The sequence below is a fragment of the Thermobia domestica genome, chromosome 1 (genome assembly GCF_964235325.1).
Source record: "Thermobia domestica chromosome 1, izTheDome1.hap1.1, whole genome shotgun sequence".
NCBI lineage: Eukaryota > Metazoa > Arthropoda > Insecta > Zygentoma > Lepismatidae > Thermobia > Thermobia domestica.
This window is the reverse complement of record NC_137454.1, coordinates 216,723,900-216,738,257: the sequence shown is the minus strand read 5'-3', so window position 1 is coordinate 216,738,257 and position 14,358 is coordinate 216,723,900. Positions and strand designations below refer to the sequence as shown.

Sequence of the window (14,358 nt, the reverse complement as noted above, 5' to 3'; positions counted from 1 at the left end):
TTTAACATTCCCTTACTTTTCTCTCTCTTTACAAGATTCCTCTGGACTTTTCGAGTAAGCTTAATCAAATTTTGCATTCATTTAAGAGGTTACCGAGGAGGTTCTTAGACAGAGATTTTAAGGATCAACCGGGTCGCTGAGAAATGGTAACATATATAGGATGAGCGATCGAAAATTGTTTGTAACTTTTTTTTTTAAAATACTTAACCAATTTTCATGAAACAAAATGCATTTTGTTCCTTACAGTAGTAGAATTTATTACATGATATTTCACTTATGTCATTGAAGGTATCAGTCAGTGGTGAACCCTAGCGCAACGTCTAGCCTTGCGTGAGAGGGCTCAGCTGGTATCTCGGTACGAAGTATGAAAGGACCTCATGCCTCGATAGTTGCAAAGACGATAAGGAATTGTAATTCGAAGCCAATGAACGCAGGTTCTGTAGTAGATAGTAGGAGACGCGGTCGCTCCAACATCCAAGACAGAGGAAAATGTGCCAGTGATTCGGGAAATATTCACTCCAAGTTCTCGGAAATCACAAAGACAGGCATCTCGCGAAAGTGATTTAACCCAATACACAATCCAAACTGTTCTGAAGGAAGAGTTGAATTTTCGTCCATGAAAATTACGTTACAACCAGAAATTGTCGCCGGAAGACTGTGATCATTGGTTGAAGAGTGGGGAGATGATGCTTAGTTGGTATGAAGACTCCTCTGATCTTTTGGTAATGTTCTGTGTTCAGATGAAGCCATGTTTCATGTTAGAGGGTTTGTTAACTGCATAATCGCTATTACTGGTGAGGAGAGGATCTGAGGGTGGTTGCTGAATGAAGTCAACATCGCCCAAAGGCCATAGTATGGTGCGGCATGACATTCACGAAGGTTGTGGGTCCATACGTCGCTCGAGATCCAATGAATGAAGAATAGTACCTTGCTATGCTTGAAGACTATTTTATTGTACAATTGTATTGATTATTGCACAATTACGATGACCTAATCTTTATGCAAGAAGCCCTCCCACCTCATTTCGTCATGTCCGTGCGTGGCTCGACACCCATTTTCAGGGACGCTGGTTCAGACGTCGAGGTTCCCTTGAATAGCCAGCGAGAGTTCTCACCTAACGCCCTGCGAATTCTCCCTCTGGGGGTGGGCGAAAGAACAGGATTATCGCACAAAACCAAACACTCGTGATGAATCGGAATTTGCGCCGAGTTCTTGCAAACGTACCACTGGAGTATCTGCAGTCTGCCGCAAACATTTCCAACCGTTTACAAAAACTGGTGAATAATAGTGGTAATTATGTGGAATTTTAACAAAGGATAACAATTCTACCATTGTAAGAAACAAAATGCTTTTTGTTTCATGAAAACTTGTTAAGGACTTTAAAAAATAAACAATATTCAACAGGGAGTTAATTCCTGCCCAGCCTGTATATATGTATATAAAAGCTGAAATACCCATTCTTCGTATGGGGTAATTACGTTTATTGAAAACTTTAATAACAAAAAACTCGTAAAATACTTTATTTTAAAGATAAATTTGGAACTCCTCTACTTCCTTAGGATGAGCCCTTTAATAGAAATGACATGACAGAAACCCAGCTTAGGGCAGATACTAATTTTGTTCCAGAAGCCATTTCAAACAGGTCAACCGTTTCTTCGTGATGAGATCACAAAGAACAGGAACACCTATTTGAATGTGGCAAATATATATATATATATATATATATATATATATATATATATATATAAGGAAACGACCCCTCCTCCCTTTAACAAGGGAAATTTTAAAAATGCTCAGATATGTGCCTACTTATTTTTAAGGAGTATAACACCGAATTTTATGCTCCTAGCTCCGAGTTTGAGTGGCTCGTGGGATATTCTATTTTTCTCACAAATTTTGACCCTTACATACCCCCTAAGGGTATGCCCTCGAATCAAAATGACACGATAAAAAAAACTAACTCAAGATAAGTACCAACTATGTTCCAAATTTATTTCAAACTCTTCAGTCGTTTCTCCGTCATGCAATAACAAACATCAGACGTCTCTTTCAATATGAAAAATTATTTGTAATGAGTTTATGTACCGAATTTCATCTTTCTAACTTAACGGGCTCATGACATCCTCAATTTTTTTAGATAAATTATTTACCCCCTCCCTCCAAAGCATACGCATTTTACTGACATGATAAAAATCTAAATTAGGCCACGTTTCATTCTGTACTAAAAATAATCAAAATCAGTGCAGCGGTTTAGGAGTTGGATGCCAAACATCGTTACATTCATTTATACATAGAATAGGCACGTGCAATTTTTGTCCCCGTCTTCAGATTTTCCTCAAAACTGTATACTACCTAAAACAAACTGTGTAACCTTGAGGCTGAATTATAAGCTTCGTGCGTAAGACATTCTTATTAGATATATTAAATCTCTTGATAAAGTCCAAAACTAATTTCTAACATTATTAACTACATTCGAACTTATTTCTGGTTTTGGAAAAGTCCATACTATTTCCATAATCAGTATTTAAGGTAGAATTTGAAAATATCTAAAACCATACATTCGGTAGACGAAGAGTCCAAATTTGTAATTTTGTCGAATGTACCATCAACAACGTAGGGGATGGAGAACTCCATGAAACGGATTTGTGCAATTACAGTCAAGCGTACAGCCATGATCTACTTTTTGAACACTATTATAAGTTTTCAACTTTTACATTAATTCTGTATTCATATGCACGACGTATGAATCAAGTATGTAGTGTTTTCTACTGATTTTCCTAAAATTTGCAATATTGCAGGTGTCAATCACTAATTTCAACAGACTTTCAGTTATTATTCGAAAGCAATATTCGTACAGAATGACTACTGCTCACAAATGGATTTTATTTTTAATATCAATTTGAGTTTAGAGCTCTTGTTTTGCACCCATACACAACATCGAAGTTACGAAGCATAGGACCTATTATTAACCAGTGGCGAACCTAGAAGTGGGGGCGTGGCCCCCTCCTCAAGTGAAAATATCATTACTTTCGTGTTTGATAACGAGACGAACCTACAAGAGATTTTTTTTCTGTCAATATACAGGGTGTCCGAGAAGTCCTTCCCTGATTACAGAAATTGATAACTCAGGCTAGAAATAAGATAGAAATATGAAACTGGTGTTGAATTGTTTACAAACTATAAAAGTTTTTGTCTGCGTTAGGTTTGTTCTGTTTTACCACGTCTCTTTTTTTTTTTTTTTTTTTTTTTTTTTTTAAAGGTTTGTAGTACGTAAGTAAGAAGCCCAAGAAGCCATGCCAACCAACCAGGAGAAGGTACAGTGTGTCCTGTGGTACCATGAGACACGATCACCAACCACGGTGCAGAGACAGTTCCAGACAACATTTGGGAGGACTCCACCTGATGTCAAGAGCATTAAAGCCTGGTATGAGAAGTTCAAGAACACAGGGTCGGTTGCTGACCTTCCGAGGTCTGGTCGACCAAGAACCTCAGCAGACACGGTGGAGGCTGTGCGGCAGTCTTTGCTGAGAAGTCCTAAGAAATCGGTGCGCAGGGCCTCACGTGAATTACAGATGCCAAAAAGCTCTATCCATGACATTTTACACAAACGTTTATTGTTTCGTGCTTACAAAGTGCAACTCGTTCAGGCCTTGTTGCCCGACGACGGTACACGTCGATATGACTTTGCTATCACGTATTGAGGACGATAATGGTTATCTCAGACGAATTGCCTTTTCCGATTCCGATTAGACTTCTTTTTATGGGGTTATGTCAAGGATGAGGTCTACCGAACACGTGTACCAGATCTTGAAATCCTGCAGCAACGAATAACCATAGTCGTTGCATCGATCCCTCCAGTGATGTTGGCTAATGTGTGGATGGAAATTGAATATCGCCTAGATGTGCTACGTGCTACCAAGGGTGCTCATGTAGAAGTGTACTGATGTGACCAAAACTTTTATAGTTTGTAAACAATTCAACACCAGTTTCATATTTCTATCTTATTTCTAGCCTGAGTTATCAATTTCTGTAATCAGGGAAGGACTTCTCGGACGCCCTGTATTAGACCAAAAATTGTTACCACAAAATACCTAATATTCCCAAGTCTTACAGCACGTATTATTTTGCGCTTCCCTTTGTCCTTTCCATGCTTTTACGCAATAATGAAGAAATGGAAGTTTTAACATGAGCAATATATATATATATATATATATATATGGGTGATTCCACGAAAAAGGGAAATTTTCTGTCACGGGCATTTCTTCAAACTACTACTAGAAAGAATCACCTCATTTTTATTTTGTTTGGTAGTAACCGTCACAAAGTAGGTATGCCATGTATAACAATTTGCAAATATACCACAAAACATACGTAAAAAATTAATTATTACCCCATTTCTCAACTCCGTGGGCTGTCACAGACTACAGTTCACTGATTTTAATCAATAAATTACAACTGAAGTCGCAAATCAAACATCATTTAATGGTAATTAAATGGAAGAGAACACTTGAATGTTTCGGTTTTGTGGAAAGTAAACCTTTATAACGATTATTTTCGAAAGCTTGACTATGCTTCGTTTCTGTCACCTCTATTTCGTCTCAACTCCATGGCAATAGAAAAAATTATCATTGCTCTCAGCAGATAGCATGGTCGTCCACATTGGCAACACCCACACGAAGACAAGGCAGATATGTTTGACTGAAGAACAGAAAAAGTTGTGTGCATGTGTTAAAAGCTATAGGAAAAATATTTTTTGTGTGTGGAAAGCAGGTGCGTATATTAATTGATACTCAACACCATGGTATTTATTACTGAATGTATTTGTATGGTATATACCTTCTTTCCCTTGAGGAACCTACGCCTTAACGTAGAAAATTCGTACACAATTACTCACATGTATTGGTTAAAAAGTGGGCCGGTAAAGATAAATTATATTCGATTTTCTCAACTCCATGGTTCTCAACTCCATGTCCATCTGAAAACTAAGGAATCCACGGTGTTGAGACAAGTTCACGGAGTTGATAATCCTAGTGTTTGTTATGCTCATGCTCTTCCAAATATTTGTTATTTCAATATATTGATATAAATAAAGCTCGTTTATGGTCTAGTGACTAGTATGCTCGCCTTTCGTGCGTGGTTCTGGGTTTGTTTCCCGGTGGAAGCTCAAAAATTAATGGTGTTTACTTCGCACAGTGAGGCAATTGAAAAACTCATTTGAGTAGAGATGTACTGAAACCTGATCGCGCAGACCATCGCAACGGTTGTAGAAGCCGACACGCTGACCACATGTCATTCACACTCAAAGGCTGGCTGGTGGGTCCTAGCCCATTTAAGGAGTGTTTCGCGGAAGTTCAGATTTGGGGCTGTAAGGTAGCCGGAGGTAAAACTTCAGTCAAGTCAAGATGGATGGTATCTGTTTTTAACTTATTGACGTCTCAATCTTATGATCAGCTAATTGTTTTCTTTTCAGGGATTGTCGAAGAGTCTGATGGCAAAGTACGGACAGTCAATTTTATGACGTGGATCGGGAGGAATTTCTCCTGGCCTACTAAACCTGACGTTTAAAAAGCGTTGGCAGTTGTCATTCTGTGTAGACTAGAACAGCCCTTCCCTGTTTCCTCAAGACATTTCCTTCATTGGAGTGGAAAATGAGGGCTACTTAACAAAGAACATCGAATTATCCAAAGAAAACGGAAATGATGAGTGCCTTACACTGTCATTTAGTGTGCATTATACAGGGCGTTTCAAAACAATACCGACGTTTGGGAGGTAATTCCTAACACCAACTGCACGGTGATTCCTAACACCAACGGTATTGCACTTTCGACGTGTTGACTTGATCACACAGAGAAGACAGACGGTTTACATAAGCTCAGAAAACAAATGAAGTAGACAATAGACAGGTTTAGTGACTACTTCATCTGTTTCGTAAGCTTATGTGAAAAGTCTGTCCTCTCCATATGATAGTCAACATATTGAAAGCGCAATAATTTTTCAATATTCGATAAGTGTATGTGCATTTCTTTTTTCTTATTTATATATTTTCTTTTCTTTTTCTATATATATATATCTATATCTATATCTATCTATCTATCTATCTATCTATATATATATATATATATATACAGTGGCGTATTTAGGGGGTGGCTTCCGGGCTTAAGCCCCCCCCCCGAAATCTTACTTAGTATAGTAAAGTCTATGAAATATCTTGCAGAATTTTCACATTTCCAGACAAAGCCCCCCCGAAAGTTAGCAAAGCCCCTCCCGAAAGAAAATCGTAAATACGCGTATATATATATATATATATATATATATATATATATATACACTCAATTTTGGAACCTTCATTAGATATATTTTCATGTTTGCAGTATTTTCTGGAGTATTTCTTTATAACAAATTATGTGTCATCTAGTTTGTTAGAATTTTATTCAACATAAGGAGAATAATTCTAACTTACAAAAACTATTGGAAAATTATTTCAATTTTTATGTAAATTGTAAGCGTAATCACTTATAAACCAAAACTTACGACCCAGATGTATCACGTTTCTCAACTCCACAGCAACTTTCAACTCCGTGTTAACTAATCTCAACTCCGTGGGTGCTGAAAAGTTTATTATTTTTTATTTACTACACCAATAACGATTCAGCTCTGCTGAACACCTAATTAACATGTACTTAGTAGTAGTAAGTGCATGTGATATTTTTATCGAAATAGGCGACCATCAACGGAACAAAAATTTTCCAAGTGAAAATTTCCCTTTTTCGTGGAATCACCCATATATATATATATATATATATTCGACAGTTTTTCTCATTATGCGTCTCGTAATTCCCGGAATTAAAGCAAATGAACATTCATCTTCTCAGACTAGACATATACATTCAAAAAATAAGAAACCAACTTCAAATTGAATTATGTAGAGGTTTTAAACAAGATATTATAGCCAAACTCGCTTCTCTACAGCAATTAGTACTGATATGAGGGCATAACTAATAACAAGATTACCAAATATGTCTTGTTCAGCGTTGTCATCAGTAGCAGAATCCTATTTTATGTAACGGTATTGAATTCTTCGAGCAGAAAACAGAATTATCAAATTTAACTAACTCTATGGCCTATGGAACTTGGAGCTTCAAGCCGCGTTCACAAAAGCTCTCCATTGATTATTGATTTCATCCTTAGCCAACTGGATCCAGTTTCTACTTTGTATTCTTATTTCTACGAGATCCATTTTAATATTATCGTCCCATCTGCGCCCAGGTCTTTCTAAAAGTCGTTTTCTGATTGGACTTCCAGTTAAAAATTTGAACGCGTTCCTACTTTCTTCCATTCCAGCTACATGATCTGCTCATCTGAGCCTCCTATATTTGATGATCCTAACCATGTTTGATAAACGGTACAAATTATGTAGTTCCTCGTTATGAAGTTTCCGCCATGTATGACAAGTCATGATGCCCACGACTCACAAGATTATTTTTATTTTAAATATTTTCACTTCTTTCCTCAAGCCACTAGGAAATCAGGAAATCCCATTACAGTTTAACAACGAGAAAAACTAAACCCTGACAATTAATGTTAATTATGTCATCTTTTGCAATATGTTCTTATGAAACATCCACTTTATGGAGGACAGCCTTTAAGAATGATGTAAAATTTAGATTACCACTGTTTTGCATACGAATACTGCCCGTTCAGCAGCGAGGCTATGTGGGACGTGGACCTACAGCTTAATGTGAGATCTGAACCAATGTGCTCCCGCCGAGCAAGGTTTAAAGATGTGGCGAAATTCACCAGACGGCGCGGCGCTCAAGACAATAAACTCTTCGAGGTTTTGCATTTTCCACAATACCATGACTTTCAAATCTCTATTGCCAAGATTAAGTTCCTCTCACCATACGTTTATCTCCCTTTGCAAAAATAAAGCGATTTCAATTTTAAAAAATCGAGAAATTTCAAAAATTAAATGATGAGGGTTTATTATTATTATTATGAACTAGCTACCCTTTAGAACCTAACGAGAATTATTGTCACGTACTGAAAATAATAATAGCACTAAAAAAAGTAAGTAGTAAGAGTAACATTTTGTATTAATATTTTTCCGCCTTGAAACACCTTAAGAGAAATATTTCAAAATCACTTTATAACTTTCCCACATCTGATTTCAATTTATTGAAGATATAATCGAAAAAACACAGCTGATTTAATATAGTTTGTTGGATTGGAGTTTTGCGTTCCTTTCAGCATCGAGGCTATGTGAGACGTGCACCTATAGCTTGACTCAAGATCGGAATCCGGAACCACCAAGAAACGGAACCAGGTCGATGCCATGCAGGAACTCTTGATCTAATACGGATCTCTGTCTGTCGAATGGAAATATGACAGTTTACACTATTATCTAATCCAAAAATTTAATATTACTTGATTCCATCTTATTTGCAGAATGATACTGAGATATACTCTTATTTTCAACATTTCAACTTTATATAAAAGGAAAACCATACAAAATTTTCCCTTTCTTATCTGGCCAAAACTCGTTGACTTCAGAATAGTAACAATCGGACTATCGAATTCTAAAAATATTCCAGCGATGTAATAGGTAAAATATTATACAATTCTTATTAATATGTGTCTCACGCATTGTTCACAAAAAACTTAAAGAAAAAAAGTTATCTCAGGTAAGCGTAATCAGTTAGCAAATGGAAATTCAGTGTCTATTATTCTACTACCGGTATTCTTTTTATAGGCCAGACCAAGTAAGTCTGTGAACATCGTCTCCGCAGATTTTCTCAGGATGCTCTCGTTTCCTCCCACACCTTCATTCCATCGATTCTTCCATTATCAGTCACTTGACTTAATGATCCCTCTCCCTTAGCTTAAAGGGCATAATCGTGAGACGTTAAACTGAAAGATTTCATTTCATTTTTAAACCTACCCTCAGGACTGCTCATAGATTTCATGGGCCTCAAAATACGTTGTCCGTGAGAGCTTCCCAAAACTCAGTCACTCGTTAATGACTAAAACTTACAAGTTGATGTCTTAAAAATTAAGGGCTCCAAAGGCCGAGGACAACCGATATTTATTTTAGTTGTATGAGGATTCTGCTATGCTACATATTTTGGTTTATCACTGTTTGAATTATTTGTTTTATAGAGGTTAGAACTTAGTTAGTATTCCACATTAATGATATATTTTCTCTAAGTCAATCCATTAAATATCGAAAATAAATAAGAAATTTGTTCATATTTTGGCTTGTTACTCTCTTAAACAATTTGGTCCTATTTCTTGACCCTACCTTTTAGGTACGATTCAATGGCTTCGTTGTATCTTTTGGACTTAAAATAATTGTTTCCTTCCTCTTTAAAATAGATCTCTATTTCTTGTTTTGGTGTTGCTGGAGGGGCCATTTAACTTCACCTGTAAAAAAGAAAGCTACGAAATATATTAAAATGAAAATTACACGGAGGAACGAAAGTAAGTTAGGCGTTCCTTACTCTTATTAGTATTACTCATAAACAAAATAAGTTTTTTATAACCCGACTCAGAGATTTCAATGTATTAAGTCTAATATACAGAAAATGAAAACGATCTTGTGTGAGACTGAATCGCTGGAAAACGGCAGAACCGTTTAAAATGAAGTATGGAATACAGCTACCTCCTACCTCGAACTAGGATTTTATCGTGTCTCTTTGTTCAAAATGTGTATCTTAACAGAGTACGACGGTGTCAAAAGTTGTACGAAAAATTTAGTATCTCATGATCCTGTCAACTTTAGAAGATAAAACACGGTATATAAATCCTTCATTAAAAATAAGGGGACCCATGTCCCAGCTTTCTCGAAAATTTTCATTTTAAGTAGACTGGGGAAGAAGGGCCATTTTTTTTAAAACTACACTGAAAACGACGTTGTCTTGTTGTTTGTGATTGCATCAGGAGAAAGTGACTGAAAAGAATGAAATCAAGTTGAAGCTTCGGGCTAGGTTTTTATCATACCACTTTGATTAAAGAAGAATCCTAAAGAAAATATAGTTTCAAAACTTATGCCGAAAGTAGAGTATCTTACGGGTTTTAATCATTACACTTTCATTGAAATGCACACTCTAAAGGAGAAGGGGATTCAAATATTTTCGATAAGCCTATTTTTTCAGTGCATAAGAAGAATGAGCACTTCAGCTAGTACTTAGTAATCGAAAATCCATGATCAAATGTAAGATCTCGTGTTAACAATAGTCAGGGTTGTGAAAAACCACGGCATTAAAAAAAAACAGTCCAGTGGTTTTATTGGACAAAATTGGTTTACTTAAATTTTGGACGTACATTGAAAGCCGCATTACTCCTTAAAATATCACTTAAGTATTCACGTTCTACTACACATATTTGGAATAAAACTATGGAATTCCTTTGTCGCACAAAGGGAATCCGTGAAGATTCATTCGCATTACGTGGAAGACACTTTGCACTGACTTTATATTTCGATTTCTAGAAACGAGAGAAAAGATAATTTTGTAGAGTAACAAAGAGGTAGGTAATTCTATATAATATAGAACAGGAATCAAATACCTTATTACACTCAGGTTTCAAGGACCAACCGTTTTGACTGAAAATTTCTTGCCTAACTTCACTCAAAGCATGACAGACAAATACTAGAATAGTACCTGAAGTTAAGAGCCAGAGATGAAAGAAAGCGACCTTATTTCATCTCTGGCTTTTCAGCAGAAATACTGTGTGACGCACACATATCATCAATTATCGTCTTTAGAACCAATATGCTTGCTTCAAAATTATTATTATTATTTTTTTGTCTTATGTCCTAAGGGTATAATATTACAACAAAATGCATTTTCCGATCCTTGTGTTCGATGTTATAGGATGATGACATCTCTTCAAGTCTGGGTTTCAAACGAAATCACATATTTTGGGTAGCGCAGAAATATTTCTATTTTTCCTTCGCAAAAGTGGAAGGAAAAGATAGTTTATCAGTACTTTAGGTCTACAGTTCATGTGCATATTAAGAAATGAACATTATAGCATTTTCCTCCTTCCTCTTTCCCCATCCCTCTCCTTACATTCAGAAAACTTTATATGAGTCAGTTCTGAGCCAAATAAGGGAAGTGAATGTTGTTTTAACTGCTACTTATGCAAGTTTGTTTTCATTTTTATCAGCGATAGTAATTGAATAGTGTAATTTTGATGTAATTTGAGTGTAATACTACTTGTAATAAAGTATTGAATTACACTATGAGTGTAATGAAGTGTAATACTTTAGAAGGTTAAGAGTGTTGTTACTGTGTTCGATTCTCTAATAGTATCTCAATTGCATTAAGAAGCGGGATTGAAATATTTTTCCCCTGTAATTATTCTACATATTGCAACGAAACTTGGCATTGCATTACGTATAGCCCATAGTATTTTTCAACTTATATTATATTCGCAGAGATCGCTCCAGCGAGCGCTAAATTTCCAAAAAGAAACTTCTGGAGAGCAACTTCCTTATTTATCCCAGATTTCCCCTTTTTAGTGTATTATGAATACATGTGGATGATACCATTTGAAAACTTGTTTCATTCTAATGAGAACGACGTATTAACCATGATACTCAGATGAATAGTACTGCGTTTGGAAAACTGTATTTTATAAAGTCTACTTTTTTCATATTTATGTAAGACATTTGGTATTGTCTAACAAGATTGAGAAATATTTTACTTTCGTACCTACTCTAGATATTGCAATTAAACTTGGCATACGTATTAATATGGACCATGATATTTTTCAAGGTGGATTAAGATTCAGATACCTGTAACCGGGTCCGCTTCAGGGGATACAAAATTTAACAAAATGTTTTCTCGAGGGATTTTTTTTTTTATTTTACTCAAAATTTCCTTTTCTTGTACATCATCCACACATACACATGGTAGCATAAAAGCTTGTTTCATTCTGGAAAGAATGATGTATGAACCAATACTCAATTGAATAGTACTGAAGCAGTAGCTACTTAACTGAGTAGTTTTCCTCTAAAAATGCAGAATTTAAGAGTTGAAACCAATACGGAAAATTTAGTTTAGTGTACATAATTGTGACTACCAGGTGCGAAAGAGATAATTAACTGACATATTTATTTATTTGCGTTTTCAGAATATGTCGTGCAGTGTCTCCCACATAACAGGCTCAGCGCGAGCATCCATGAGGTTAATGAGAAAGATATCGATTTAGCGCGTATCTCATTTGAATAGCAATCCCGGATTTGCAAGCATAAGCTTCACTGAGACTATTAAGTGCGAGGCCCACTGAAGATAACGAGTCTGAGCCCGAGTGAATTCTGATTACAAAATGGCCAAGACAATGACGTATGAACAATGATATTCGGATGAACAGCACTAAAGCAGTAGCTACTTAACTGAATTTTATTAAAATAAAAAAAATATGTTTTTTCGAAGAATTGAAATATTGGAGTTTTTTAAAATCTCATTTACAGTTGCCAATTTGGTTTCTTACAATATATTTTACGATTAAAGGACCTTTATAACATACGATAATCATACTACACATAACATATTCCAGCAAATACAAGAGTAGGATTTTTAATAATGACAACACTGCTTACATATACTCGGAAGCAATCCATTATAATTCATACCAGCGGTAGGTTAGATGCCGACCCTTCCTCAGAGCACATGAACTCGCCTGCCCTCCCTCCATGCGCGCGCAGCGCCAGAAGTTAGAAGTCAATTTTGAATGAGTGTTCGAGGACTACAGTCACGCTGCGTGAGTGCTCGCGGAATACAGTCATGTTTACGAAGCAAGATCAGAGGAACTGGTTGGAAATTGAATGCGCTAGAGGTAGGTATGCAACACAGTGCTACGAATTACTGCAAGATGTTTTCGGTGCAAGTGCATTACCATACCGTACCGTAGCAAGGTGGGTCAAAGCCTTTAATTACGGACGACAAAATGTCACAGACATGCCTCGCCCCGGCCATCCTCCTGTAAGTGAAGATGATGTGCAGAACGTGAACGCGTTAGTGCTAGCCGATCGGAACGCCACAATTCGTCAATTGGCCAACGATACAAGATTAGCGCATTCGACTGTGCTGAAAATTCTGAAGAACCTGGGATTGTGTAAAATCGCCTCAAGATGGGTTCCACACAATCTGACTGAACAACGCAAGTGGCTGCGATATGATGCCGCTCGAATACACTTGGAGCGGTATCAACGTGAAGATGAGGCCTTCTTACGGCGGATCATTGCTATTGATGAGACCTGGGCCAGAGCGTATGAACCACAGCTGAAACAGCAATCAAACGAATGGCGTCATCCTGGGTCACCGAGAAAAACAACAGTTCGGAATACCCCAACCAATGTGAAAGTTATGCTCATCATCGCACACGACTGGGATGGCGTAATCATAAACCATACCGTCCCTCAAGGACACACCATTAACGCACAGTACTACTGCAATTTTTTGCAAAATAATCTGCGAGCAGCTGTAAGACGAAAACGACGCCACTTCCTGATGAACCCACCCATCATTCTGCATGACAATGCAAGGGCACATTCAGTAGATGCGGTCACTGATTTGTTGCATCGTTGAGGCTGGGAAGTGCTGTATCACCTCCGTATTCTCCAGATTTAAGTCCCTGTGACTGGAACCTCTTACCGAAGATGAAGGAACCATTTCGTGGGACACGCTTCCGTACAGTTGATCTTCTCCGGGCGACCGATGGCTCCATCTGCACTATCCCGAGATTAGGTACTACCAACGGCATCCAGTGGCTTCCACATCACTGAGAACACGTGATTCACAATGCTGGTGATTACATCGAGGGCCTGTAAAACTTCGAACCTTGTAAGTACTCTACTTCTCAAGATATATCGTTGTTGCCATTACTAAAAATCCAACTCTTGTACGTAACAAGAATTCGAGTATTCCCCGATCTACCTCTTTAACGAAACTATTTTTGGTTTTTGTGTGTGTGTAATATCCAGATGTAGTGCTATAAAAAATAGAGGAAATATTTAGTAAATTCATTTTTTAAGTGAAGCATTTGCCGTGTTTTTGATTCAAATTATGGTATTACAAAAAAATCTAATCTGTGTATTTGTAATTATCACTAAATTACACTAAACCGAGGGCGAACTAAATTCGTTATGCAGATTTTGTTTCACTTGAATTACAACTTTTTATCGTTTGTGTCTGTGTAAGTATCCAAGTGTAGAGTTCAGAAATTCTTTTTTAAGTGAAGCATTTTCGATTTGTGATTAACTGACACATGGAGGAGGACATTTATTTGCTTTTACTAATACGCGAGTATGTACTACAAAAACAAAGGGAACGTAGTCGCATTGCTTTTTTTTCC

The 14,358-nt window shown here is 36.9% G+C and overlaps 1 protein-coding gene across 9 annotated transcripts in view; it reads right to left on the bottom strand.

The window, feature by feature from the left end:
• The window catches only part of LOC145693750 (uncharacterized), a 290,468-nt gene that overhangs the window by 215,380 nt on the left and 60,730 nt on the right, over positions 1 to 14,358 (bottom strand). For 5 of the 9 annotated variants that reach the window (XM_081770043.1, XM_081770042.1, XM_081770047.1 and 2 more), the window contains one exon: positions 9,299 to 9,420. The exons of 2 other annotated variants lie outside the window; for them this stretch is intronic. In XM_081770043.1, coding sequence (XP_081626169.1) covers positions 9,299 to 9,410 — 112 coding nt within the window. In that variant the 5' untranslated portion in view covers positions 9,411 to 9,420. Of the gene's footprint in view, positions 1 to 9,298; positions 9,436 to 14,358 lie in introns of those variants that run through there. 2 more of the 9 variants (XM_081770044.1, XM_081770045.1) reach the window with 1 other exon arrangement.